The sequence below is a fragment of the Heterodontus francisci genome, chromosome 9 (genome assembly GCF_036365525.1).
Source record: "Heterodontus francisci isolate sHetFra1 chromosome 9, sHetFra1.hap1, whole genome shotgun sequence".
NCBI lineage: Eukaryota > Metazoa > Chordata > Chondrichthyes > Heterodontiformes > Heterodontidae > Heterodontus > Heterodontus francisci.
Window position 1 is genome coordinate 14290269 of NC_090379.1, and position 24833 is coordinate 14315101.

The 24833-nt window shown below is 42.5% G+C and overlaps 1 protein-coding gene across 4 annotated transcripts in view; it reads left to right on the forward strand.

Annotated features, from left to right (window-relative positions):
- The window catches only part of gtf2a1 (general transcription factor IIA, 1), a 99261-nt gene extending 79679 nt beyond the window's left edge, over nucleotides 1-19582 (forward strand). For all 4 annotated transcript variants that reach the window (XM_068038583.1, XM_068038586.1, XM_068038582.1 and 1 more), the window contains one exon: nucleotides 17602-19582. In XM_068038583.1, the coding sequence (XP_067894684.1) occupies nucleotides 17602-17709 (108 nt within the window). In that variant the 3' untranslated portion in view covers nucleotides 17710-19582. The remainder of the gene's footprint in view (nucleotides 1-17601) is intronic.
- Nucleotides 19583-24833: the final 5251 nt, after the last annotated feature.

Here is a 24833-nt window from a genome sequence, read left to right on the forward strand (position 1 = left end):
GACTTTAGTCTACAAGTAGATTGGGCAAATCAGATTGGCAAAGGTAGCCTGGAAAATGAGTTCATAGAGTGTATTCGGGACAATTTCTTAGAGGAGTACGTTCTAGAGCCAACTAGAGAGCAGGCTATTCTAGACCTGGTAATGTGCAATGAGACAGGATTAATCAATAACCTCATGATAAAGGAGCCTCTAGACAACAGCAATCATAACATGATAGAATTTCACGTTCAGTTTGAAGGGGAGAAGTGTGGCTCTAAGACTAGTGTTTTAAACCTTAATAAAGGTATTTGCAAGGGTATGAAGGCGGAGTTAGCTAAAATAAACTGGGAATCTAGATTAAAAGCTTAAAGTAGAGATGCAGTGGCAGACTTTTAAGGAGATATTTAATATCTCAGCAAAGATATATCCCAATGAGAGAGATTATTTGAGAAGGGTGCATCATCCGTGGCTAAATAAGGAGGTTAAGGATAGAATCAAATTAAAAGAAACACAGATCTACAAAGAATCGTGGTAGGTCAGAAGATTGGGCAGATTTTAAAAACCAGCAAAGAATTATGAAAAAAATAATTAAAAGGGAGAAAGTAGAATCTGAGAGAAAACTAGCTAGTAACGTAAAAACAGATAGTAAGAGTTTCTACAAGTATTTAATTAGGAAAAGAGTAACTAAAGCTAGTGTTGGTTTTGTAGAGAGTGAGCCTGGGGAATTGATACTGGAAAACAAGAAAATGGCGAAGGCACTGAACGGATGTTTTGTGTCTGTTTTCACTGTAGAAGACTTAAAAAACCTGCCAAAGATACTTGAAAATCAAGAGGTGAAAGGGAGAGAGGAATTTAAAACAATCATCAACAGGGAAAAGGTGCTGGAAAAACGATTAGACATAAGGCTGACAATTCCCCAGGACCAGATGATCTGCATCCTAGGGTCTTAAAAGAAATGGCTGCATAGATAGTAGAGGCTTTAGTTATAATCTTCCAAAACTCCTTAGATTCTGTAAGAGCCCCAGCAGATTGAAAAATCGCAAATGTAGCAACCTTTATTCAAGAAAGGAGGGAGACAGAAAGCAGGAAACTATAGGCCAATTAGCCTGACATCTGTCATATAGAAATTACTTGAAGCCATTATTAAGGAGGTTATAGCAAGATACTTAGAAAATCATAATGGACTCATACAGAGTCAACATGGTTTTATGAAAGTGAAATAGTGTTTAACTAATTTATTAGAGTTCTTTGAGGAAGTAACAAGCAAGGTGGATAAAGGGGGACCTGTAGATGTGGTGTACTTGGATTTCCTAAAGGCATTTAATAAGGTGCTACATCAAAGGTTACTGCACAAAATAAGAGCACATGGTGCAGGGAGTAACATATTAGCGTGGATAAAGGACCGGTTGTGGGGGAGATGGGATCAGTACAAACTGGATGATTTACACCTGGGCAGGACCAGGACTGATGTCCTAGGGGGAGTATTTACTAGAGTGGTTGGGGAGGGTTTAAACTAAAATGGCAGGGGGATGGGAACTTTTGCAAGGAGTCAGAGGAGGGGGGGATCAAAGACCAAAACAGGCAGAGAAATCAAGGGCCAGAGTCAAACAAGGCCACAGTGAAAAATGGTGGGAAGGGGACAAGTAATGTTAAAAAGACAAGCCTTAAGGCTTTGTACCTTAATGCGCGGAGCATTCGCAATAAAGTGGATGAGTTAATAGCGCAAATAGATGTAAACGGGTATGATATAGTCAGGATTACGGAGACATGGCTGCAAGGTGACCAGGGATGGGAAATGAACATCCAGGGGTAATCAATATTTAGGAAGAACAGACAAAAAGCAAACGGCGGTGGAGTTGCATTGCTGTTTAAAGAGGAAATTAACGCAATAGTGAGGAAAGATATTAGCTCTGACGATGTGGAATCTATGGGTAGAGCTGAGAAACAATAAGGGGCAAAAAACATTAACGTGGGTTGTATATAGACCCCCAAACTGTAGTGGTGATGTTGGGATTGGCATTAAACAGGAAATTAGAGACGCATGCGATAAAGGAACATCTGTAATTATGGATGACTTTAATCTGCATGTAGATTGGGCAAATCAAATTAGTCTCAATACTGTAGAGGAGGAATTCTTGGAGTGTATACAGGATGGTTTTCTGGACCAATACGTTGAGGAACCAACTAGAGAACAGGCCATCCTCGACTGGATATTGTGTAATGAGAGATGAATAATTGACAATCTAGTGGTGCGAGACCCCTTGGGGATGAGCAACCATAATATGATAGAATTCTTCATCAAGATGGAAAGTGACGTAGTTGATTCTAAGACGAGGGTCCTGAATCTTCGTAAAGGAAACTATGAAGGTATCAGGCGCGAGTTGGCTATGACTGATTGGGAAATATTACTTAAAGGGATGACAATGGGATAGGCAATGGGAAACATTTAAAGAGCGCATGGATGAACTGCAACAATTGTTTATCCCTGTCTGGTGCAAAAGTAAAACGGGAAAGGTGGCCAAACCATGGCTTACAAGGGAAATTAGAGATAGCATTAGATCCTAGGAAGAGGCATATAAATCTGCCAGAAAAAACAACAGACCTGAGGATTGGGAGCAGTTTAGAATTCAGAAAAGGAGGACCAAGGGATTGGTTAAGAAGGGGAAAACGGAGGACGAGAGCAAGCTTGACTGTAAAAGTTTCTATAAGTATGTGAAGAGAAAAAGATTGGTGAAGACAAATGTAGGTCCCTTACTGTCATAAACAGGGGAATTTATTATGCGGAACAAAGAAATGGCTGACCAACTAAATGGATACTTTGGTTCTGTCTTCACAAAGGAGGACACAAATATCATACCAGAAATGTTGGGGAACACAGGGCTTAGTGAGAGAGAGGAACTGAAAGAAATCAGTATTAGTAGAGAAATGGTGTTGGGGAAATTGATGGGATTGAAGGCCGATACATTCGCAGGGCCTGATGGTGTGCATCCCAGAGTACTTAAGGAAGTGGTCCTAGAAATAGTGGATGCATTGGTGTTCATCTTCCAAGATTCTATAGATTCTGGAACAGTTCCTACAGATTGGAGGGTAGCTAATGTAACCCCACTATTTAAAAAGGGAGGTAGAGAGAAAGCAGGGAATTGTGGACCAGTCAGCCTGACGTTGGTAGTGGGGAAAATTCTGCAGTCTATTCTCAAATATTTTATAGCAGAGCACTTAGAGAACAGTGGGAGAATCGGGCAGAGTCAGCATGGATTTACGAAAGGAAATCATGCTTGACAAATCTACTAGAATTCTTCGAGGATGTAACTAGTAGAGTTGATGAGGGGGAACCAGTGGATGTGGTTTATTTGGACTTTCAGAAGGCTTTCGACAAAGTCCCACATAGATTAGCGTGTAAAATTAAAGCGCATGGGATTGGGGGTAGTGTATTGCAATGGATAGAAAATTGGTTGGCAGGAAACAAAGAGTAGGGATAAATGGGTCTTTTTCCGAATGGCAGGCAGTGATTAGTGGGGTGCCGTAGGGATTGGTGCTAGGACTCCAGCTATTCACAATATATATTATTGATTTAGATGAGGGAACTAAATGTTATATCTCCAAATTTGCAGATGACACAAAACTGGGTGGGAGGGTGAGTTGTGAGGAGGATGCAGAGAGGCTTCAGGGTGATTTGGACAAGTTGAGTGAATGGGCTAATGCATGGCAGATGCAGTATAATGTGGATAAATGTGAGGCTATCCACTTTGGTAGCAAAAACAGGAAGGCAGATTATTATCTGAACAGCGAGAAACTGAGAGAGGGGAATATGCAGCAAGACCTGGGTGTTCTCGTACGCCAGTCGCTGAAGGTAAGCATGCAGGTCCAACAGGCGGTTTTAAAAAAAGCAAATGGTATGTTGGCCTTCATAGTGAGAGGATTCGAGTACAGAAGTAGGGATGTCTTGCTGCATTTATACAGGGCCTTGGTGAGGCCACACCTGGAATATTGTGTGCAGATTTGGTCTCCTTATCTGAGGAAGGATGTTCTTGCTATAGAGGGAGTGCAGCGAAGGTTTACCAGACTGATTCCTGGGATGGCAGGACTGACGTATGAAGCGAGATTGAGTCAGTTAGGATTATATTCGCTGGAGTTCAGAAAAGTGAGGGGGGGGGATCTCATAGAAACCTATAAAATTCTAACAGGACTTGACAGGGTAGATGCAGGAAGGATGTTCCCGATGGTGGGGGAGTCCCGAACCAGGGGTCATAGTCTCAGGATACGGGTAAGCCTTTCAGGACTGAAATAAGAAACTTCTTCACCCAGAGAGTGGTGAGCCTGTGGAATTCGCTACCACAGAAAGCAGTTGAGGCCAAAACATTGTATGTTTTCAAGACGGAATTAGATATAGCTCTTGGGTCTAAAGGGATCAAAGGGTATGGGGCGAAAGCCGGAACAGGCTACTGAGTTGGATGATCAGCCATGATCCTAATGGCAGAGCAGGATCCAAGGGCCGAATGGCCTACTCCTATTTTCTATGTTAATGGTTAGCTAATGGGAAGCAGTGAGCAGGAATAAATGAGTCTTTTTCGGGTTGGCAAGCTGTAACTAGTGTAGCACCACGGGGATCAGTACTGGGGCCTCAACTGTTTACAATTTATATCAATGACTTGGATGAAGGGGCTGAATTTATGGTAGCTAAATTTGCTGATGACACCAAGATAGGTAGGAAAGTAAGTTTTCAAGAGGAGATGAAGAGACTACAAAAGGATGTAGATAGGTTAAATGAGTGGGCAAAAATTTGGCAGATGGAGTATAATGTGGAAAAATGTGAACTTGTTTATTTTAAATTCATTTGTGGGATGTGGGCATCACTGGCTAAGCCAGCATTTATTGCCCATCCCTAATTGCCCTTTAAGATGGTGGTGAGCTGCCTTCTTGAACTGCTGCAGTACTTGGGGTGTAGATACTCCAATTTGTCCACTTTAGCAGGAAGGTTAGAAAAGCAGTATACTATTTAATTGGAGAGAGATTGCAGAACTTGGTACAGAGAGATCTCGGTGTCCTGATACATGAATCGCAAAATGTTAGTATGCAGGTACAGCAAGTGATTAGGAAGGCAAATGGAATGTTGGCATTTATTGCTAGGGAAATTGAGTATAAAAATAGGGAAGTTTTCCTGCATCTGGACAGGACCTTAGTGAGGCCACATCTGGCGTACTGTGTGCAGTTTTGGTCTCCTTATTTGAAAAAGGATATAGTTGCGTTAGAAGCAGTTCAGAGAAGGTTCACTCGACTAATTCCAGGGATGAAGGGGTTATCTTATGAGAAAAGGTAGAACAGGTTGGGCCTATACCCATTGGAGTTTAGAAGAATGAGAGGTGATCTTCCTGAAATGTGTAAGATCCTGAGGGGACTTGATAGAGTGGATTTTTCCTCTTGGAGGAAAGACTAGAACTATGGGACACAGTTTAAGCATGAGAGGTCTCCCTTTTAAGACTGAGATGAGGAATTCTCATTCTGTGGAATTCTCTTCCTGAGTTAGCTGTAGAGGCTGGGCCATTGAGTTTATTCAAGGCTGAGTTAGATTTTTGATCGAGTCAAGGGTTATGGCGGGCAAATGTGGAGACAGGAAAGTGGAGTTGAGACCAGCCATGATCTTATCGATGGTGGAGCAGGCTCAAAGGGGCCTACTCCTCCTAAGTCCTATGTTCCAATAATGAATGAGTATTGAAAAACTAAATCACTTTTTGTCCACATCTTATCCTTTGAGATTTTCTGCTTAAGAGGATCTGAGTCTTGCTCCCTTCCAGTGAGCAGAGTCAGGTCCGCTTGGATCTTGGGCGATCTGACCACACCCTCCCTTAAGCAAACAGCAGGATCTGTAGGCTCAGGCAGAGCTACTAGGTCTTGTCTCAGGAGATTTGCCTTTGCTTCACCAAGGGGATGGTTTCTGCACTGTGCTGTCTGTCCAGCCTGCAGAAAACTGTTGACAATGAGCTCAGTATGCTTTTGGCTATCATTGTACTAGATTCAGCAGGTCAGGAGTCTCCTAACCAGGACTGGAAATTTGACCTTCAGATCTCTAAACTGAGATTCAGAATCGTAGAAACTTTCAGCACAGGAAGAGGCCTTTCGCCCCGTTGTGCCTGTGCTGGCTCTGTGAGAGAGCTGTCATGCTTAGTTCCGCACCCCATTTTCTTGTCAGTAACGTTGTAAGTTCCTCGTCCTTGAGTACCTATCCAACTCCCTTTTAAAATTATTTATGGAACCAGCTTCCACTGGTAAAGTGTTCCAGATCCTGACAACTAAGTGAAAAATATCTCCTTATCTCCCCTCTAGATCTTTGCTAATGATTTTAAATCTATGACCTCTGGTTATTGAAGACATTTGGCTCGCCAGAAGCTCTGTGAAGAACCTTTGTTTTATCCAAAGTAATCTGCTAACTGAGCGGAGCACCATGTATTCAATTTTCATTATGGAGCAAAAGTATATTCCAGGTCCTTTGTTAACAGAATGCATCTATAAACATGGTTTAAAAGGTCGGCCCCTTTCATGGTAATAGTTGGGTGCGTGTGTTTGCCCTTAATACAAGGACTGCAATGGTTCAAGAAGGCAGCTCACCACCACCTTCTCAAGGGCAATTTGGAATGGGCAATAAATGCTGGTCTAGTCAGCGACACCCACATCCCATGAATGAAAAAAAAACAAGGTTCCCAAAGCCAACACAGATAGCAGTGGTAGGCATGGGCAATGCATCTAGGTCCTATTGTCCCTGGCAATGGGCATGGGAGAAGCCCATTTGGAGGTGGTATATGGGAAGCATAAATATGCTTGGATGTGCCCAAGTAAGACATTGGCAGTGCCTAAAATAGGTGTGTAATCTGGCTGAAGGCCTCCACAGTAATGAGTTAGAGTCAAAATTGGGTAATATTCCCAGTAGTACTTAGAAAAAATGAAACAGCAAACTGTCAAAAGGGTGTTTGGTTCCCAAGAGTCTTCGTAGTCTTGGAAGGATCCCCTCCTGACAGTGACAGCTGTATCTTAGCCATCTGTTGCACTGTTGACTTGAAGCCCCAAAAACCCAAAGACTAGCTATAATGTTAGAACTTTATAATGCCACAAAATGAAAGCAAAAAGTGATACTTGAATGTTACCTTTTATGAACTGATACGCAAGTACCAAAACTGTTATCTAATGCAAATTGGTATGCGTTCTGTTGAACGGAAGATATTTTGCCAGTATTCGGCTTGAGCAGTTTCACAGAATTAGTGTTTTTTTTTTAATGTGGTTCATACATTCCGTCACTCATAGAGAAGAAATTATTTAAAGACAGTTATTGTACGATTTACAGAGTGCTCTGTTCTGTCCTGTATATTGTCTCTTGCCTGATGTGACTCCTGTGTCGCACTAATTAGAATACTTGCATGACAGGATGATTGTGCTAGTGGTGTTGGGCATAGCTGATGCATTGTCTCAAGCAAGGAGTGGATTGGAGAAGTCTTTTCAATTGAGTATTCACTCATGGGTAGTCCTACGTCTTGGGAATTTGATGATGTGCTTGCTTTTGACTGCTGAGCATTTGGGGCTGTATGTCTTGTTTGATATATTATATTTATACTGATTTATTACAGGGAATTAGCACAGGAAAACTTAAAAAAAGAAACTTACACCAAGTAAAACAAACAGACCCATCTGGCAGGCAGAGTTTCAACTCACAGGGCACATTTTTAGTCACTATGTGCTAATAATATTGATGGCTTATACTGAAATTCACGTAAAATGAATGAAAAACACTTTCAGGCTGTCATTAATCATACTTTTCAAAACTTGAGAGGAATTGGTTTATTTTAACATTCTGGAGAAAATCTGATTTGGGGGTTTGTGGAATCTAGAATTTTGAAACGTTACCCCTATACTTGGTATCAGCAAAGTTATTCTGTTGACTCGTAAGAGGTTTGCTTTTGAAGGCAAGTGCTGTGTTCCAGGGTTTGCCAGTGCCTGATTCTAATCAAAATTGACTACATTAAGCTTGTTTGCGGTCTGCTTCTGACCGGCTTGTGGTTGCAGCTTTTTGCACGTTAATGTCTGGCATTCTTCTCTGTTTTACAAAACTGTCTGAAATGTAAACCAACTGGAAAATTGGGTATTCATTGAACAAATGCACACGGTTTAAATTTTAGACATGATCAGATTGTCTCGATTTGCACAGATTACTAGAATTTGAAAGGATGCACGTGGCTATGGATCATAACACTCCTTAAATTTGGTAAGGCAAACCATAAACTGATGAAAAAGGCCTTTGAGCTCAGTAAGTCAGTTCCTATTAAAGGTCATATATATTTTTCCCATCATGACCCTTCACCAATTTACCGAATTACTGGTAGATCTGACCAATTACAGGGAAAACTGATTAATCTTTGTGAAATTGCTTGTTGGCTGCAAAGTTAATTGGGTGAAAACCCAGAATATTGATTTAATTTTACAACATCTACTGTACAACTCTTATCAGTTAACGGAGGTCTTTATCTCCGGTTTGGAATGCAAAAGTGAGGAACTATTGCTTCAGTTGTGAATGGCTTAGCTCTTAATTTTAACATTAGGTCTCCTGGTTCTTGATTTCCAGCACAAGTAGTGGCTGAAATAGTTCTCTATCTGCCCTGCCATATTTTAATAACTTAAACATTTCGATTAGATCGCCCTTCAACCTCCTTATATACCCATGAAAGGTTTAAAGCCTCCTCCAAAAGACAGCACCGCTGACATTTTTGTCACTGTTTTCTAATAATATTGATGGCTTATACTGAGGTTCACATAAAATGAATGAAAAACACTTTCAGGCTGTCATTACTCTGACTTTTCAAAACTTGAGAGGAATTGTTTTATTTTAACATTCTAGAGAATGCACCGAACAGTTTCTCATACATGGTGATTTCAACCTCCCAACTCATCATGCTCACTGCCCTCCTGTCCTCCATGTAAACTCCCCGACTCATTTATGACCACCCCCTTGACTTTGCCATCTCATGTGGCCTCATTACTCCCATGGTATCATTAGATCAGGCCATCTTTGATCGCTTCCTTGTATCAGTCTCCACCCAAAACCCCCTTCCAGATCCTAGCCCTACCCTCTGTGTCCCTCTGCGACCCCTCCTTCCCCCAAGGGAAAAAGACTATCCCTCAATTCTCTCACTACACTTTAAAAATTTTGGGCCTCAGTTCACCATGACATTTCTGCAGCTACCGATCTGTTCAACCATACACTCACCTACACATTTGCCGCCGCCTTCTTTGGGCTCCTTGTCTCGAGAGACAATGGGTAAGCGCCTGGAGGTGGTCGGTGGTTTGTGGAGCAGCGCCTGGAGTGGCTTTAAAGGCCAATTCTAGAGTGACAGACTCTTCCACAGGTGCTGCAGATAAAATTGGTTGTCAGGGCTGTTACACAGTTGGCTCTCCCCTTACGCTTCTGTCTTTTTTCCTGCCAACTGCTAAGTCTCTTTGACTCGCCACTCTTTAGCTCCGCCTTTATGGCTGCCCGCCAGTTCTGGCGATCACTGGCAACTGACTCCCACGACTTGTGATCATTGTCACAGGACTTCATGTCGCATTTGCAGACATCTTTAAAGCGGAGACATGGACGGCCAGTGGGTCTGATACCAGTGACGAGCTTGCTGTACAATATGTCCTTGGGGATCCTGCCATCTTCCATGCGGCTCACATGGCCAAGCCATCTCAAAGGCCGCTGGCTCAGTAGGGTGTAAATGCTGGGGATGTTAGCTGCCTCGAAGACTTCTGTGTTGGAGATACGGTCCTGCCACCTGATGCCAAGGATTCTCCCGAGGCAGAAAAGATGGAATGAATTGAGACGTTGCTCTTGACTGACATACGTTGTCTAGGCCTCGCTGCCGTAGAGCAAGGTACTGAGGACACAGGCTTAATACAATCATACTTTTGTGTTCCATGTCAGTGTGCCATTTTCCCACACTCTCTTGGCCAGTCTGGACATAGCAGTGGAAGCCTTTCCCATGTGCTTGCTGATTTCTGCATCGAGAAACAGGTTATTGGTGATAGTTGAGCCTAGGTAGGTGAACTCTTGAAACACTTCCAGAGCGTGTTTGCCGATATTGATGGATGGAGCATTTCTGACGTCCTGTCCCATGATCGTTTTCTTGAGGCTGATGGTTAGGCCAAATTCGTTGCAGGCAGCCACAATCCTGTCGATGAGTCTGTGCAGACACTCTTCAGTGTGAGATGTTAATGCAGCATCGTCAGCAAAGAGGTGTTCCCTGATGAGGACTTTCCGTACTTTGGTCTTCGCTCTTAGACGGGCAAGGTTGAACAACCTGCCACCTGATCTTGTGTGGAGGAAAATTCCTTCTTCTGAAGACTTGAACGCATGTGAGAGCAGCAGGGAGAAGAAGATCCCAAACAGTGTAGGTGCGAGAACACAGCCCTGTTTCACGCCACTCAGGATAGGAAAGGGGTCTGATGAGGCGCCGCTATGCTGAATTGTGCCTTTCATATTGTCATGGAATGAGTGATGATACTTGGTAGCTTTGGTGGACATCTGATCTTTACTAATAGTCTGAAGAGACCACGACTGCTGACGCGGTCAAAGGCTTTGGTGAGATCAATGAAAGCAACGTAGAGGGGCATCTGTTGTTCACGGCATTTCTCCTGTAGCTGGCGAAGGGAGAACAGCATGTCAATGGTGGATCTCTCTGCTCGAAAGCCACACTGTGCCTCAGGGTAGACGCACTCGGCCAGCTTCTGGAGCTTGTTTAAAGCGACTCGAGCGAAGACTTTTCCCCACTATGCTGAGCAGGAAGATTCCAGGGCAGTTGTTGCAGTTGCCGCGGTCACCCTTGTTCTTAAAGAGGGTGATGATATTGGCATCGCGCATGTCCTGTGGTACTGTTCCCTCGTCCCAGTGCAGGCAAAGCAGTTCGTACAGTGTTGAAAGTATAGCAGGCTTGGCACTCTTGATTATTTCAGGGGTAATGCCGTCCTTCCCAGGGGCTTTTCCACTGGCTAGAGAATCAATGGCATCACTGAGTTACGATTTTGTTGGCTGTATGTTCAGCTCATCCGTGACTGGCAGAGACTGGGCTGCATTGAGGGTGGTCTCAGTGACAACATTTTCCCTGGAGTACAGTTCTAGGTAGTGCTGCACCCAGCGGTCCATTTGCTTCCGTTGGTCAGTGATCATGTACCCTGATTTAGATTTGAGGGGGGCGATCTTGATGGTTGGCCCAAAAGCTCTCAATGCTATCATACATTCCTCTGATATTTCCGGTTTCGGAGGCCAGCTGAATATGACTGCATAGGTGTTGCCAGTAGTCATTTGCGCAGCGCCTGGCTGTTCTTTGTGCAGCGCTTCTGGCTGCTTGAAGTGCTACGGATGTTAACTCGCTGGGGGCTTTCTTGTAGTTCAACAGTGCAATGCGCTTAGCGGCTATGACAGGTTCCAGCTCTTCAAAGTGAGATTGAAACCAGTCTGCATTCTGCTTCACACGTTTGCCATAAGTGGTCATTACTGAGTCATAGAAGGCGTCTGATGTGGGCCCACTTGGTCTCTGCACCCCTGTAGAAGTGTTTTGAAGGGCTTTTTCAAGTGAATTTAGAAACTTATGGAACAGCTGTGGATAAGAAATTCTATTAGTGTTGATGCACGGGTGGCCCTTCTGTTTAGAGTGATGCAGCTTCTTTGGTTTGAGTCTAAACTTGCTGCACACCAGGGAGTGGTCGGTGTTGCAGTCCGCACTGTGGAAGCTGCGTGTGATTTGAACACTGTTTATAGAGGCTCGCCTTGTGACGATGAGGTCCATCTGGTGCCAACGACGCCTCCAAGAAACCTGGTGAATGGGTTTAGTATGAACGAACGAGTTGGTGATGCAGAGGTTGTGATCGGTACACAACTCAAGCAGTTCCCAGTAAAAACCCTTACTGTTTTTTCACCCAGGCTATTCCCCACTACAGCCCTCATCTTCGCTCCCTTACATCCAAGGGGCACAAACTTGAATGGATGTAGTGGACAACTGGTTTCGCCATTCATCGCTAGATCTGGCCGGATCACATAGAGCAGTCAAGTTCTGCTTTTGTTTGCTGAATCTGCTCACTATTCAGTTTCTTAGTAAATTTTAAATATTTACATTCAAAAGCTTTTACTGAGAGTATCCTTGCATCCCAAAGAATCAGCTTAATTTTAGAGCCTCCTCGAAGGCCTGGAAACAAGTGCAATTAGGAGAAACTCCAAGTGGTCATTAATTCATCCTGGGGGATATAGTCAGTTTTGTGGGCAGGGCTTGCTTCTAACGCAATGTTCTTTCGACTGGTGCAAAAGATCACAAACTCAATTTGCACTAAATGTAATTTGCGCGATAATTCTGCAATCTTTGACACAGCTTAAGCAAATTTTAGGCAAATTGTGCCTTGTAAACCAGAACAAACAAATGGAAACTCCTACCAAAAGTTGCTTTGTCTCTAGCTGTTCAACCAGTTTGCATGAGGAAAATGGTTGACTACATTTTGAAGCTGCCTTTATACAAGATAAGCGCAGGGTCTGCACGCTCTTAATACCTGGATATGGATGAGCTGTCTACTTCAGTCGCACTTCATGCGTGAGCAAGTCTGTACAAAGGGTTTGGAACCCCCTTAATTTCTGGTAGTTTCATGTTCACACATGCCTAACTGAGCAGGAGTATTTTGCATAGTCTTGGGTGCAGGCATCTTAGTTGGTTTCCCGGTGATGGTGGCTTTTGCTGGAGGTCTCCCAAGTGTCTTAGTATTTTAAGTTCAAGATGGGATACAATAAGTATTGTAAGTAATTTCAAAATCTAACTGCTCCAAGAAAGTAGAAGGAAGAGAAACTATCCTTTTTTTATATGGGTGGCACAATGAGCAAAATAAAGTCTACTTCAAGAATTTTGTGCTGTAAAGAACATATTTCTCTGTTATACAGGGATGTTAAATCTCATTTGTCCTGTAACACTATTTTATCAAATGCTGTAGCAGGCCTCCTCGCTCTATTGAACCGTGAGCAACGAGACCTGCTTTCATAATTATTTTTGCAAATGCTGTTTTGTACTTTGTCACGGGGGGAAAGAAAACTGGCTTTGTGCTTTTGAGTTCTGTTGCCAGTCATTTGATGTGAACATGTGGGTTTGGATTTGAGCAACCATTTTATTTTTACCAAAAAAGGATGAAAAAAAGAACAGAATGCTGGCAATCTGAAATAAAAACAATATTCCAGTCAGCTGACATCTGAAAGAGAAAAGCAGGCTAGTGTTTGTCTTGATCGGTTCCGCTTTTGTGTTGTCATTTTACTAACGTGCTTATTGTTGGCTGTAAATATATGCAGTGCATCTGTGATCACCTGTTAGAATTTTTGTGGTCAGACCAATGGGAGGCAGTGAACAAAGAACAGTACAGCACAGGAACAGGCCATTCGGCCCTCCAAGCCTGTGCCGATCTTGATGCCTGCCTAAACTAACACCTTCTGCACTTCCGGGGCCCATGTCCCTCTATTCCCTTCCTATTCATGTATTTGTCAAGATGTCTCTTAAACGTCGCTATCGTTTCTGCTTCCACCACCTCCCCTGGCGGCAAGTTCCAGGAACTCACCACCCTCTGTGTAAAAAAACTTGCCTCGCACATCCCCTCTAAACTTTGCCCCTCGCACCTTCAACCTATGTCCCCTAGTAACTGACTCTTCCACCCTGGGAAAAAGCTTCTGACTATCCACTCTGTCCATGCCGCTCATAACTTTGTAATCCTCTATCATGTCGCCCCTCCACCTCCGTCATTCCAGTGAAAACAATCTGAGTTTTTGCAACCTCTCCTCATAGCTAATGCCCCCCAGACCAGACAACATCCTGGTAAACCTCCTCTGTACCCTCTCCAAAGCCTCCACGTCCTTCTGGTAGTGTGGCGACCAGAATTGCACGCAATATTCTAAGTGTGGCCTAACTAAGGTTCTGTACAGCTGCAACATGACTTGCCAATTTTTATACTCGATGCCCTGACCGATGAAGGCAAGCATGCCATATGCCTTCTTGACTACCTTATCCACCTGCGTTGCCACTTTCAGTGACCTGTGACCCTGTACGCCCAGATCTCTCTGCCTGTCAATACTCCTAAGGGTTCTGCCATTTACTGTATACCTCCCACCTGCATTAGACCTTCCAAAATGCATTACCTCACATTTGTCCGGATTAAACTCCATCTGCCATTTCTCCGCCCAAGTCTCCAACCGATCTATATCCTGCTGTATCCTCTGACAATCCTCATCATTATCCGCAACTCCACCAACCTTTGTGTCGTCCGCAAACTTACTAATCAGACCAGCTACATTTTCCTCCAAATCATTTATATATACTACAAACAGCAAAGGTCCCAGCACTGATCCCTGCGGAACACCACTAGTCACATCCCTCCATTCAGAAAAACACCCATCCACTGATACCCTCTGTCTTCTATGACCGAGCCAGTTCTGTATCCACCTTGCCAGCTCATCTCTGATCCCGTGTGACTTCACCTTTAGTACCAGTCTGCCATGAGGGACCGTGTCAAAGGCTTTACTGAAGTCCATATAGATAACATCCACTGCCCGCCCTTCATCAATCATCTTTGTCACTTCCTCAAAAAACTCAATCAAATTAGTAAGACACAACCTCCCCTTCACAAAACCATGCTGGCTCTCGCTAGTGTTGACAGCATTTATTCTCTTCAGCGAGTGGAGCTGGTGCCGAATGTGTTTAAGAAGCTAGGATGCTATTGAAGTAGGCAGCTAAGGTAAGGGCAGTGGAGGGTGCTGATGGTGAGTGCATGATGCCTGTTGCACTCATCCTAGCCTGTAAAGGGAAGGAGGGAATGTCATGGTGGGAGCCTTTCTGCAAAAAGCTGTCAAGCTCAGCAGCAGGAGTCACTTCTGCTCCTCTTCCCTCTCATTACCCAAGCTTCTGATAACGGAAAAGAGCAATTGGAGGAACAAGACTAAGGGTAGGCTAAGGAGGTCCTTTCCCATTGTTATAAAGTTGACAGGCTGCTGGGACGAGTAACTGATTAGTTGTTTGTGCGTTGTGGGCAGGACAGTGAAGATATGTCGGCAGAGTTATTTTTACAGCGATCTATATTTTCCCATCGAAATTATCAGTGGACCTTGGCTACAAACCAAAGTATAGTCAAAAAGGAAAGAAAGAAATTCATCTGAAGTATGTGTGGTTAAAATGGGGTATTTGATTTTTTTGGCAGATGTTGTGCTGAATGAATAGTAATGAGTCTTGGCATGCCATTTCATTCAACACGTTTATTTATTTTAGGTATTTATAAAGAAAAAGAGACAGTATCCCTTTTGTTGGCTTCTCAAACAGCTGTCCAGAAGCTCTAGCATGTACTTCAATCATCTTTGCATTCTACTAATTTTCTTAACTAGGCTACTTTGGAAAGTAATTTGTGGTTTGTCCTACAAATTGCTACATGGAGTGAAGCTGCTTAGCTAAAGGAGGAGAGGGAGGTAGAGAATCAGAGGTCTAGGGAGGGAATTTCAGAGCTTACGGCCTAGGCAGCTGAAGGCACAGCCACCAATGGTGGAGTGATTAGAATTGGAGATGCACTAGAGGTCCAAACTGGAGGAGTAGAGAGATCTTGGAGGGTTGTGGGGCAGGATTACAGAGATTGGAAGGGGCAAGGTTATTGAATATATTCAAGGCTGAGTTGGACAGATTTTTGATCTTCGAGGGAGTTGAGGGTTATGGGGGCAGGTAGGAAAGTGGAGTTAAGGCCACAATCAGATCAGCCATGATCTTATTAAATGGTAGAGCAGGCTCGAAGGGCTGAATGGCCTACTCCTATTTCTTATCTTCTTAAGGCCATGGAGTGATTTGAAAACCAAAATGGAGGCGTTGTTGGACTGGGAACCAATACAGGTCAGCAGTGGGTGAATGGACATGGTGCGAGTTAGGATACGGTAGCAAGAGTTCTGGATGAACTGAAGCTTGTGGAGAGTGGAAGATGGGAGTCTGGCTAAGTGGGCATTGGAATAGTGAAGTCTAGATGTCATAAAGGTGTGGATCAGGCTTTCAGCAGCAGATAAACTGAGGCAGGAATGAAGTTGGGTGATGTTAGAGGTGGAAATAGGCAAAATGCATATTAATACAAATATATGGTTTTACACCACGTGAATTTGCTCTGAAAAGAGCAGTTGCAGTGTACTCTGCCCAAAACATCGAGGCCTGTCAGTTCTTCCAAGAACTCCTTCCTTCAAGGAAACAAATGCACTTTTCAGAGCAAATTCACATGGTGTAAAACCATAAAATTGTTTTACTCAACATTGCCGCTCTCACCATGAAAACCATTTAACAACTTAAGGTGATGGACAGTCAGAAGAGAGAAAACTTTGCACATGCACAGTACATCTTTGAGCATTTGTAAAGAGAACAGACAGTTTTGACTGTAGACCTGATTCTGATCAAAATGTTACCGTATTTTTCAGATACTTGATGGACCTACTATGTATTACCATCTTTTTTAATATAAAATGGGCCTTTTTATTGTTGGGGATATGTTGGGAAGGTGATGTATAGGTGTGTCTGTCTTAGAAAAAAATATTTACAGTTCAACACAGGACAGGCCATTTAATCCCGTGAGCATTCTCAGCCATTGAATTAAATCATGGCTGATCTGTACCACAATTCCATTTACTTGCCTTAACTCCACATCCCTTGATATCCTTGCTTAACAAAAATCTATCAAATTCAGTCTTTGAAAGCCCCAACTGACCCAATATCTGCATATGTCAGGTTCTCCTCTCTAACTCCAACACAAGGTGTGGTACTGAGCTATGAAGCAGGAAGACACTAAATTCAATTCCTGGTCTGTGTTGAGTTAGTTGTTCCTGGCCAGAGAAACAGTTTGGGTGGTGCACTGGGACCCTGAGCTAACAAGGGGATAAGTTGATGGTTATTGCTCTTGTCTTTCCAGCAGATGCTGCGGCACGTGTTAATCTCTGCTGATGATGGATCGGGCTTGGATGTGATGCCATCCACAGATGAATAACTTATTGATGTTCAATGTCTAGATTCATAAGCATATTGGAAAAGTTCAAGGACAAGATCATTGTCCCCAGCCTTCCCTATGTTCCCAATATTGGAACTTCCTGTTGCCATTGTTATCAGTCAGATGCGCATATAATGAAGGGGAAAAACTTGAGGATTTGGAGGGCTGCCAGTGCCCTTTACAACTGAACTCCATGTGGGTGACGCTGGCAAAGCACATTTATTGCCCATCCTTAGTTGCTCTGAGAAGATTGGGGTGAGCTTTCCCATTGAACCGCTGTAGTCCTTGTGGTGTTGTGCTGTGGGTGGTTGCATGTTTTCACAATGATGATGGGTAGGGAATTTCAGGATATTAACCTAGGAAGGCTGAAGGAACATGCAATGTGCATCCCCAGTAGGGATTTTGTGTAACTAGGTGGTGATGGTTTTCCCACTGCATTGTTGCTCTAGTCTTTCTCAGAGGTAGGAATCTATCAATACCAGCATGAGTCAGCAGCTTAGAAAGGGGAGCCAATTGGAAGAACAAAGCAGTACATATTACCCTTGTAGCACTGTTCATCTGTCTTAATGTTGCTTGTTGTATGTTTAGATCCACCGGAGTAAGAATAAGTGGAAGTTCCACCTGAAGGATGGGATTATGAACCTGAATGGGAGAGATTATGTGTTTTCCAAAGCCATTGGAGATGCAGAGTGGTAAGAATTCAGATCTGCTTGAGAAAGAACAGGCTCATCGGACTGGACTAACGTGCGCTTAAACTGAAGTACGAAGCCTGGAAGTGAAAAGAATACAGAACTACTGGAACCCAAACTACTGAGTTGTACAACACTACGTTACGTAGGGAAAAGCCTTGCCACTGAAATGGCTAACATTTTACAAAGAGAAAAAGAAAACAATATGCTTAACTATCAGTCATACCATAATACAGTCACTGCTTGCTGATTGATGAATTACATCTACAGAGCTAGCGAGTTTACAAACTCCATCAAGCAAGACTCTTCTAAGGAGAAGGCGTTTAGAGGACCCAGTCACTGTGCTTTGTGCTAAGTGCTGTCATTTGAACTGCATAGAAACTGAAATAAAAGGTTCTTTTATAGGGGAGGTTTATAGCTGGGGAAGAAAGACCTTGTCAATTCAAGTCCCTTCACATTTGTGTAGCGATTGAATAACTTCCTGACCCAGGACCAACACATTCTTAAGGTGTAACAATGGCTGGCATATTTTAAAATGAAAGTAAAACAAAGTTGATAGATGACCTTGAACTGCAAATGGTTTGATAGCCTAGACACATATTCCGTTCACCTTTTTTATGCTGTGATTTTATTACGGTATGCAATATAGTTGAGACGGACTCTTCTATTGTCTTTTCTTCACACCAAACCTGTGACAATTTTGAGAATCGGCTGAATCCCTGAGGCTGAACATACCAAACTGTGCTCTTATTATATAGTGCTGTTATCAAGTGTTCCTTTTGCAGGCATGTTTCATAGTTTAATTTTTCTCCGTTTCACCTATGTGGCACATCACACTATACTGTAGATCAGTGAAGAATCTAATCTTAATTGACAATTTTTACTCTAGACTGTAACAGACCATTACATTAGGTTTTGGTAGAAATCATCATGCCTGTTTTTTGTTTTTTTTCCCCTCTTCTCCGCCCCCCCCCCCCCCCCCCCAAATCTGTTTCATGTAATGGTTTTCTAATCTTGTGAAGGACTTTGGAATTTAATAGAACAAGTTGAGGGAATTTGCCTTTTTAAAATGATGAGAGCGACGTCACTTTTAGTTGTGTTTTCAACAGAGACAGTATTATGTGATTACTGAAATGATTCTCGAGTGTGAGAGGAGGAAAAAGTGGCAAAGTTTGCACATGGAGTGGTGAAACTTGAGGAAAAGATTGAGCGCCTTTTAAAAGAAAAAGTAATTTACTTTCGAATACAAAGCCAGCCATTTACAAGTTTTGCTTTTTTAATATTAAAAATAAAAGCCTGTACACACAGAAATTTGGAAGAAAGAAAAAAGCAATTTTCATTAGCTAATCTGTTTTCTACTACCCGCAGCTACTTAGTCACCTGGTGCTGTACATACGTGTAAGAGGGAAATCTATTTATTATGTTTGTATAATTCATCTTGTACCATTTAAATCAAGGTTCTTAATAAATAGTCATCTTCGTTTAAGGCCCTGCTTGTATGACAATTAGAGAACTTAGTATTTTGTTGTACTAAGATCTATTTTAAGTTACTTCAAAGTATTTTGCCTTTGCAAAAATTTTAATTAAAAATGCCCTTAAAGTTTGTGTTTATTGCTTTAATTTACTAGATTTTATGTAATTTCTCCTGGAAAATGAGTTGCCACAAGATGTGGTTTGGCCCTGTTCATTGTAGGTTTCAATTCAGATTGAAGTTTGGGTGGGTGTGTGTATATATGTATATAATTAACCCCAGCTTCAACATTTTAAACTGAGTGAGAATGAATGCTTTGTTATAATTTATATTTTTCATTTCAAATATATTGTGAATCACTCAAATTGGACAATTCATTGTACAAAAATTAAAAGTTCACTATTTGTAATGCTTTGGAATAGAGTATTTCAACTTTCATTGAGCAAAGGTTGCCAAAATTACACACACTATATTAATCCTATATATTGGTTGCTAACCAAGAAGCCAGCTCAGACAGGCTGAAGAATTGCATTTGACTGATTTAGTCAAATTATTCACTGGTGGAGGGTTCCAAAGTGTGGAAACCACTAAAAGTAGGTAAAACCTTTTCAAAGGGTAATGGTGTTTGTCAAATAAATTAGTTGAGGAAGAGTGATTATTAGATGTTTTTTGAAAATGGAAAATAAAAGAATGTAGTGTGTAGATGGGTAGGTGAGGCTGATATCATAAAAATGGCGAGACTTTTTTGACTTACTGCTCCTTTCCTGTTTTAAATTCTGCATTTGCCCTAATAAATCTTGCAGCTGGAGCAAAGGATGTATATAATCTCAACTTCCCTGCAAATGAGTGATATATCCAACTCAGTGGGTGAAGTTTGTATGTAAAGACATTGTGCCTCTATTACCATCACAGTCCAAATGAAACATCAGCCCACTGAGGGCCAGAAATAATTTTCTGCACTGAGGGAATTTGTTTGGAAAGTTACCTTTTTTTGTGTGACAAAAATTGAACGTTGAATTTAGTTAGGTTATCACAGAATCATTGAAATGTTACAGCACAGAAGGAGGCCATTTGGCCCATCATGTCTGCACCAGCTCCATGAGAACTCGCTCAGTGCCATTCTCCCACCTTCTCCCTATAACCCTGCACATTCTTCCTTTTCAGATAACAATCCAATTCCCTCTTGAATGCCTCGGTTCTCGGTTGAATCTGCCTGCACCACACCCTCAGGCAGTGCATTCCAGATCACTTGCTGCGTGAAAAGGTTTTTCCTCATGTCGCCATTCAGGCTAGACTAAATCTGTCACATTTTTGTGGGTGATGCATAGAAGCACTACTCCTGAAATGTCACTGTTCTTAACACAAGCAAAATACTGTGGATGCTGGAAATCTGAAATAAAAGACAGAAAATGCTGGAAGTACTCAGCAGGTCAGGCAGCATCTGTGGAAAGAAAAACATTTAATGTTTCAGGTCGATGACCATTAATCTTTTTGAGATTTAGAGGATCGAAAAATAGAGACACCATTACTTTGTATAAGGCAAATATTTTCTTGGCTTTACACTTTGTTCCGATGTTTAGTATTGGGAATATAATTTTTATGTTTAATAAAGTTAAATAGTAGAAAGTACAGTGGCTACTTGTACAGTAAAGGAGTCGGTAGGGTAAATTGTGACATTGAATGCCATAGATGTAGTCAGCTTTGGCTACACTAGAAAGCTGTGGAAGCTATTGGCTTGTTGCAAAAACCCAACCGGTTCACTAAAGAAAGAAGGAGCTTGCATTTATAAAGGTCTTTTCACGACCTCAGGACATCTCAAAGTGCTTTACAGCTAAGGACATACTTTTGAAGTGTAGTCACTGTTGTAATGTAGGAAATGCAGCAGTCAATTTGTGCAAAGCAAGCTCCCACAAACAGCAATGTGAAGATGACCAGATATTTTTATTTCAATTATGGTGGTTGAGGAATAAATGTTGGACAGGACACTGGGACGAACTCCTCTGCTGTTCTTTGAAACAGTTCCCTGGGAACTTTTACATCATTCTGAGAGGGCAGATGGGACCCCAGTTTACTGTAATGTCTGGAATCCTACTCAGTCTGGCCTACACATGACTCCAGGCACACCCTTTATGGTTGACTCTTAATGCCCTCTTAATTCGTTCAGTGAGCCATTCACTTGTGAAAACAATCACTGCAAAGCAGTAGACTCACTACTTTCTCATTAGAAATCTTTTCAAAGCTCCAGATGTGGCCTTGCCGGTCTCTTCAACACTTGCCAGTTAAATCTTCTTATAAATGTTGTAATTTATAGGCAGGTGTTTGTGTGCAATACCAACCTCCCTGTCCTCCACACATGCTGCTAAAGTACTATGGCAATATAGTGGTTATGCCTGGATTGACGATCCAAAGACATGGGTTCAAATCCCACCACTGCAGCGGGGAAATTTAAATTCAATTGAACAAAAAGTTACCATCAGTAATGGTGGATTGCTGTAAAAACTCATCAGGTTCGCTAGTGTTCGACAGAAGGAAATCTTTTGTATTTATCCAATCTGGCCTACATGTGACTCCAGACCCACAGCAATGTGTTGATTGGCTCTTAACTGCCCTCTGAAATGGCTGAACAAGTGAATGGCTCACTGAACTAATTAAGAGGGCATTAAGAGTCAACCATAGAGGGTGTGCCTGGAGTCAAGTGTAGGCCAGACTGAGTAGGACTCCACTGACATCACAGTAAACTGGGGTCCCATCTGCCCCCTCAGGATGATGTAAAAGTTCCCAGGGAACTGTTTCAAAGAACAGCAGAGGTTGTAATTTATAGGCAGGTATTTCTTGAACCAACTTCTCAAGGGAAATTAGGGATGGGCAATGGATGCCTGCTTTGCCAGTGTTTCCTGAATCCTGTGAATGAATAAATCAATAAATAGGCAATACAAGCTCTGGAATTTCCTCCCTAAACCCTTCTACTGTCTCTCTTACAGTACGGTGTTCCTTAAAGCCTCTTTGACCAAGCTTTTGGTCACCTGTCCTAATATTTACTGTGTGTAAATTGGCTGTTGCTTATGTTACAACAGCGACTACACTTCAAAGCTACTTTATTGGGTGTAAAATGCTTTGGGACGCCATGAAGCCATGAATGGTGCTATATAAATGCGAGTCTTTTTAAGTGGCTGTCTCAAATTGTGTTTGATAATGCTCCTGTGAAGTGTCTTGTGACGTTTTGCTGCATTAAAGTTGCTATGTAAATGCAAGTTGTCACTGTAGAAGGGCAACAAACGGACCCGGACACATACCTAGTCATGTGAGGCTTCTTCCTAATACCATCGCTGCTGCCCTCTAAGGTTTTGAGGAACAGCTGGGGGCACTCATCACATAGGGTCCTTGGAATGCACATTCCAGCAGATGGCCACTTTCCAGGAAGAGAATTTGGGGTTAATGAGGAAGAGAAGGTGACCATTTTCATAGAAGCATAAAAAGTAAAAGGATAATTCAAATGGGTGTGCTCAGGGATGAACTGGGGAATCTAGTGAAGGTGGAGGTACAAAGTAAATGACGTTGGAAGTGAGATTATAGGTGTACAGGAGGAGAATGAGGAAAAATTCTTAGGTTGCTCTATTAAAATGGTATTGCTTCTCCAAAAAATCAGCAGAAGTTAAAGTGGAAAAGTAACTGAATCCTAGGCTGTTGAAGGAAGTTGGAGGAGGCTTTTAGCATAGGCTTTGACTATAATAGGCCAGGTTGTCAACTGCGAATTGTGTGGGAGAGTATCCACTATTGATCAAAAAGGAACGGAGGATAATATAGTTAAGGATCGATCCGTTAGCCTGTCAGTTGTGGGCAAACTCCTGTGATCTATAACTTGAGGTTGAATTACAGAAGAGATACACTTGGGGAAATCAAAGACAGCCAACCCAACACATGGAGTGGTTGAGAGGAACAGCATAGATGCATTTAAGGTGAAGCTTGAAGCTTGTTAAAGGGGAGTTGATTCTGACAAATGTAATAGTTGTTTTGTTGAAGTGACTGATTGTGTAGATGTAGTCTTTATAAAGCTCTGGTTAGGCACCAACTGGAGTATTGTGTCTGGTCCTGGTCACCATGCTTTAGGAAAGATGTGAGGGTGCAGAGGAGATTTACCAGAATGGTTCCATGGATGAGGAATTTTAGCTACAAGGTTAGATTGAAAAAAGTGGGTTTGTTCTGCTGAGAACAAAGGACATTGAGGATAGATTTAATAGAAGTGTACAAGATTATGACAGACTTAGATAAAGTAGACAGGGGAAAATTGTATGGTACAAGGACTTGGGGACACAGATTGAAGGTTTTTGCAAGGGGAATATGAGGAAGCACTTTTTTACGTAGCAGCTGGTAATGACCTGGAACCCGCTGCCCGCAAGTGTGGTGGAAGTGAAGACGATCAATGAATTCAAGAGGAAGTTGGATGGCCACCTGAGAGAAATAGACTTGCAGGGCTATGGGGAATCGAGCAGAGGAGTAGGACTGACTGGCTAGCTCTGTGGAGAACCGGCACGGACTCGATGGGCCAAATGGCCGCCTTCTGTGGTGTAAATGACTCTAGGACTCTAGGTTTTCAGAAGCTGTTTGATAAAGTGTCTCACAGGAGACTTGTTACAAAATTCCAGGTGTATGGCATGAGGAAAGGTAGCAGGTGTGGATTGAGAACTGGATGGGAAGCAAAAGGGTACTCTGGTCAACTTGGCATTGGGTTGTGCTGCATGTAGAAAGAAAAGAGAGGCAAGTGAATTCATTCATGCATGGTGTCTAAATAGCCAAGGATGAAGTTGTAAGTGATTTAGGAGTTTTGGTATTAAGCAGAATTGTATACAGTTCACTGCACAGAAACAATCCATTCAGTCCAACTGGTCTATGTTTCACATGAGCTTCCTCCCATCCCACTTCATCTAAACCGATCGGCATAACCTTCCAGTCCTTTCTCCCTTATGCTCATATCTAGCTTCCTCCCGAATGCTTCTATGATATTCACCTCAACTACTCCTAGCAAGTAGCGAGTTTCACACTCTAACCATTCTCTGGGTAAAAAAAGTTTCTCCTGAATTCCTTATTGGATTTATTAGTAACTATCCTATATTGATGTCCCCTAGTTCTCGGCACCCGCCTCCACCCCCCCCCCACGAATGGAAACCTCTTGGTGTTGAGAAGGTTAACCACTGTTATTACCTGAGTAGTTTTGTACATCTGCTGAGTGAGAGCTGTGTGGGTACAGGTTGTACTCGGACTCGGGGCTCAGATTCAAACTCTGCTAATGATTGACAGGCTAATTATTATAGTTCTCTGTTTGCATTGTAACTGAGCTCCTGAATGTTTTTTTTTTGTTCGTGCTACTGAGCCTGGAGGTTAATGGGACTGTCCAGTTGATGAATGGCGAGACTTACTCCTGCTAATGTTGTGACATTCTTCGTAAAAACTGATGGCTGCTCCGTCAATGAGCGAAGGCATCCTCCTTAAAGGTGCTCCCATCATTAATATATAGTACGGCTAATATATTTGTTCTTAAACATAGAACATAGAACAGTACAGCACAGTACAGGCCCTTCGGCCCACGATGTTGTGCCGACCCTTTAACCTACTCTAAGATCAAACTACCTACATACCCTTCATTCTACTATCATCCATGTATC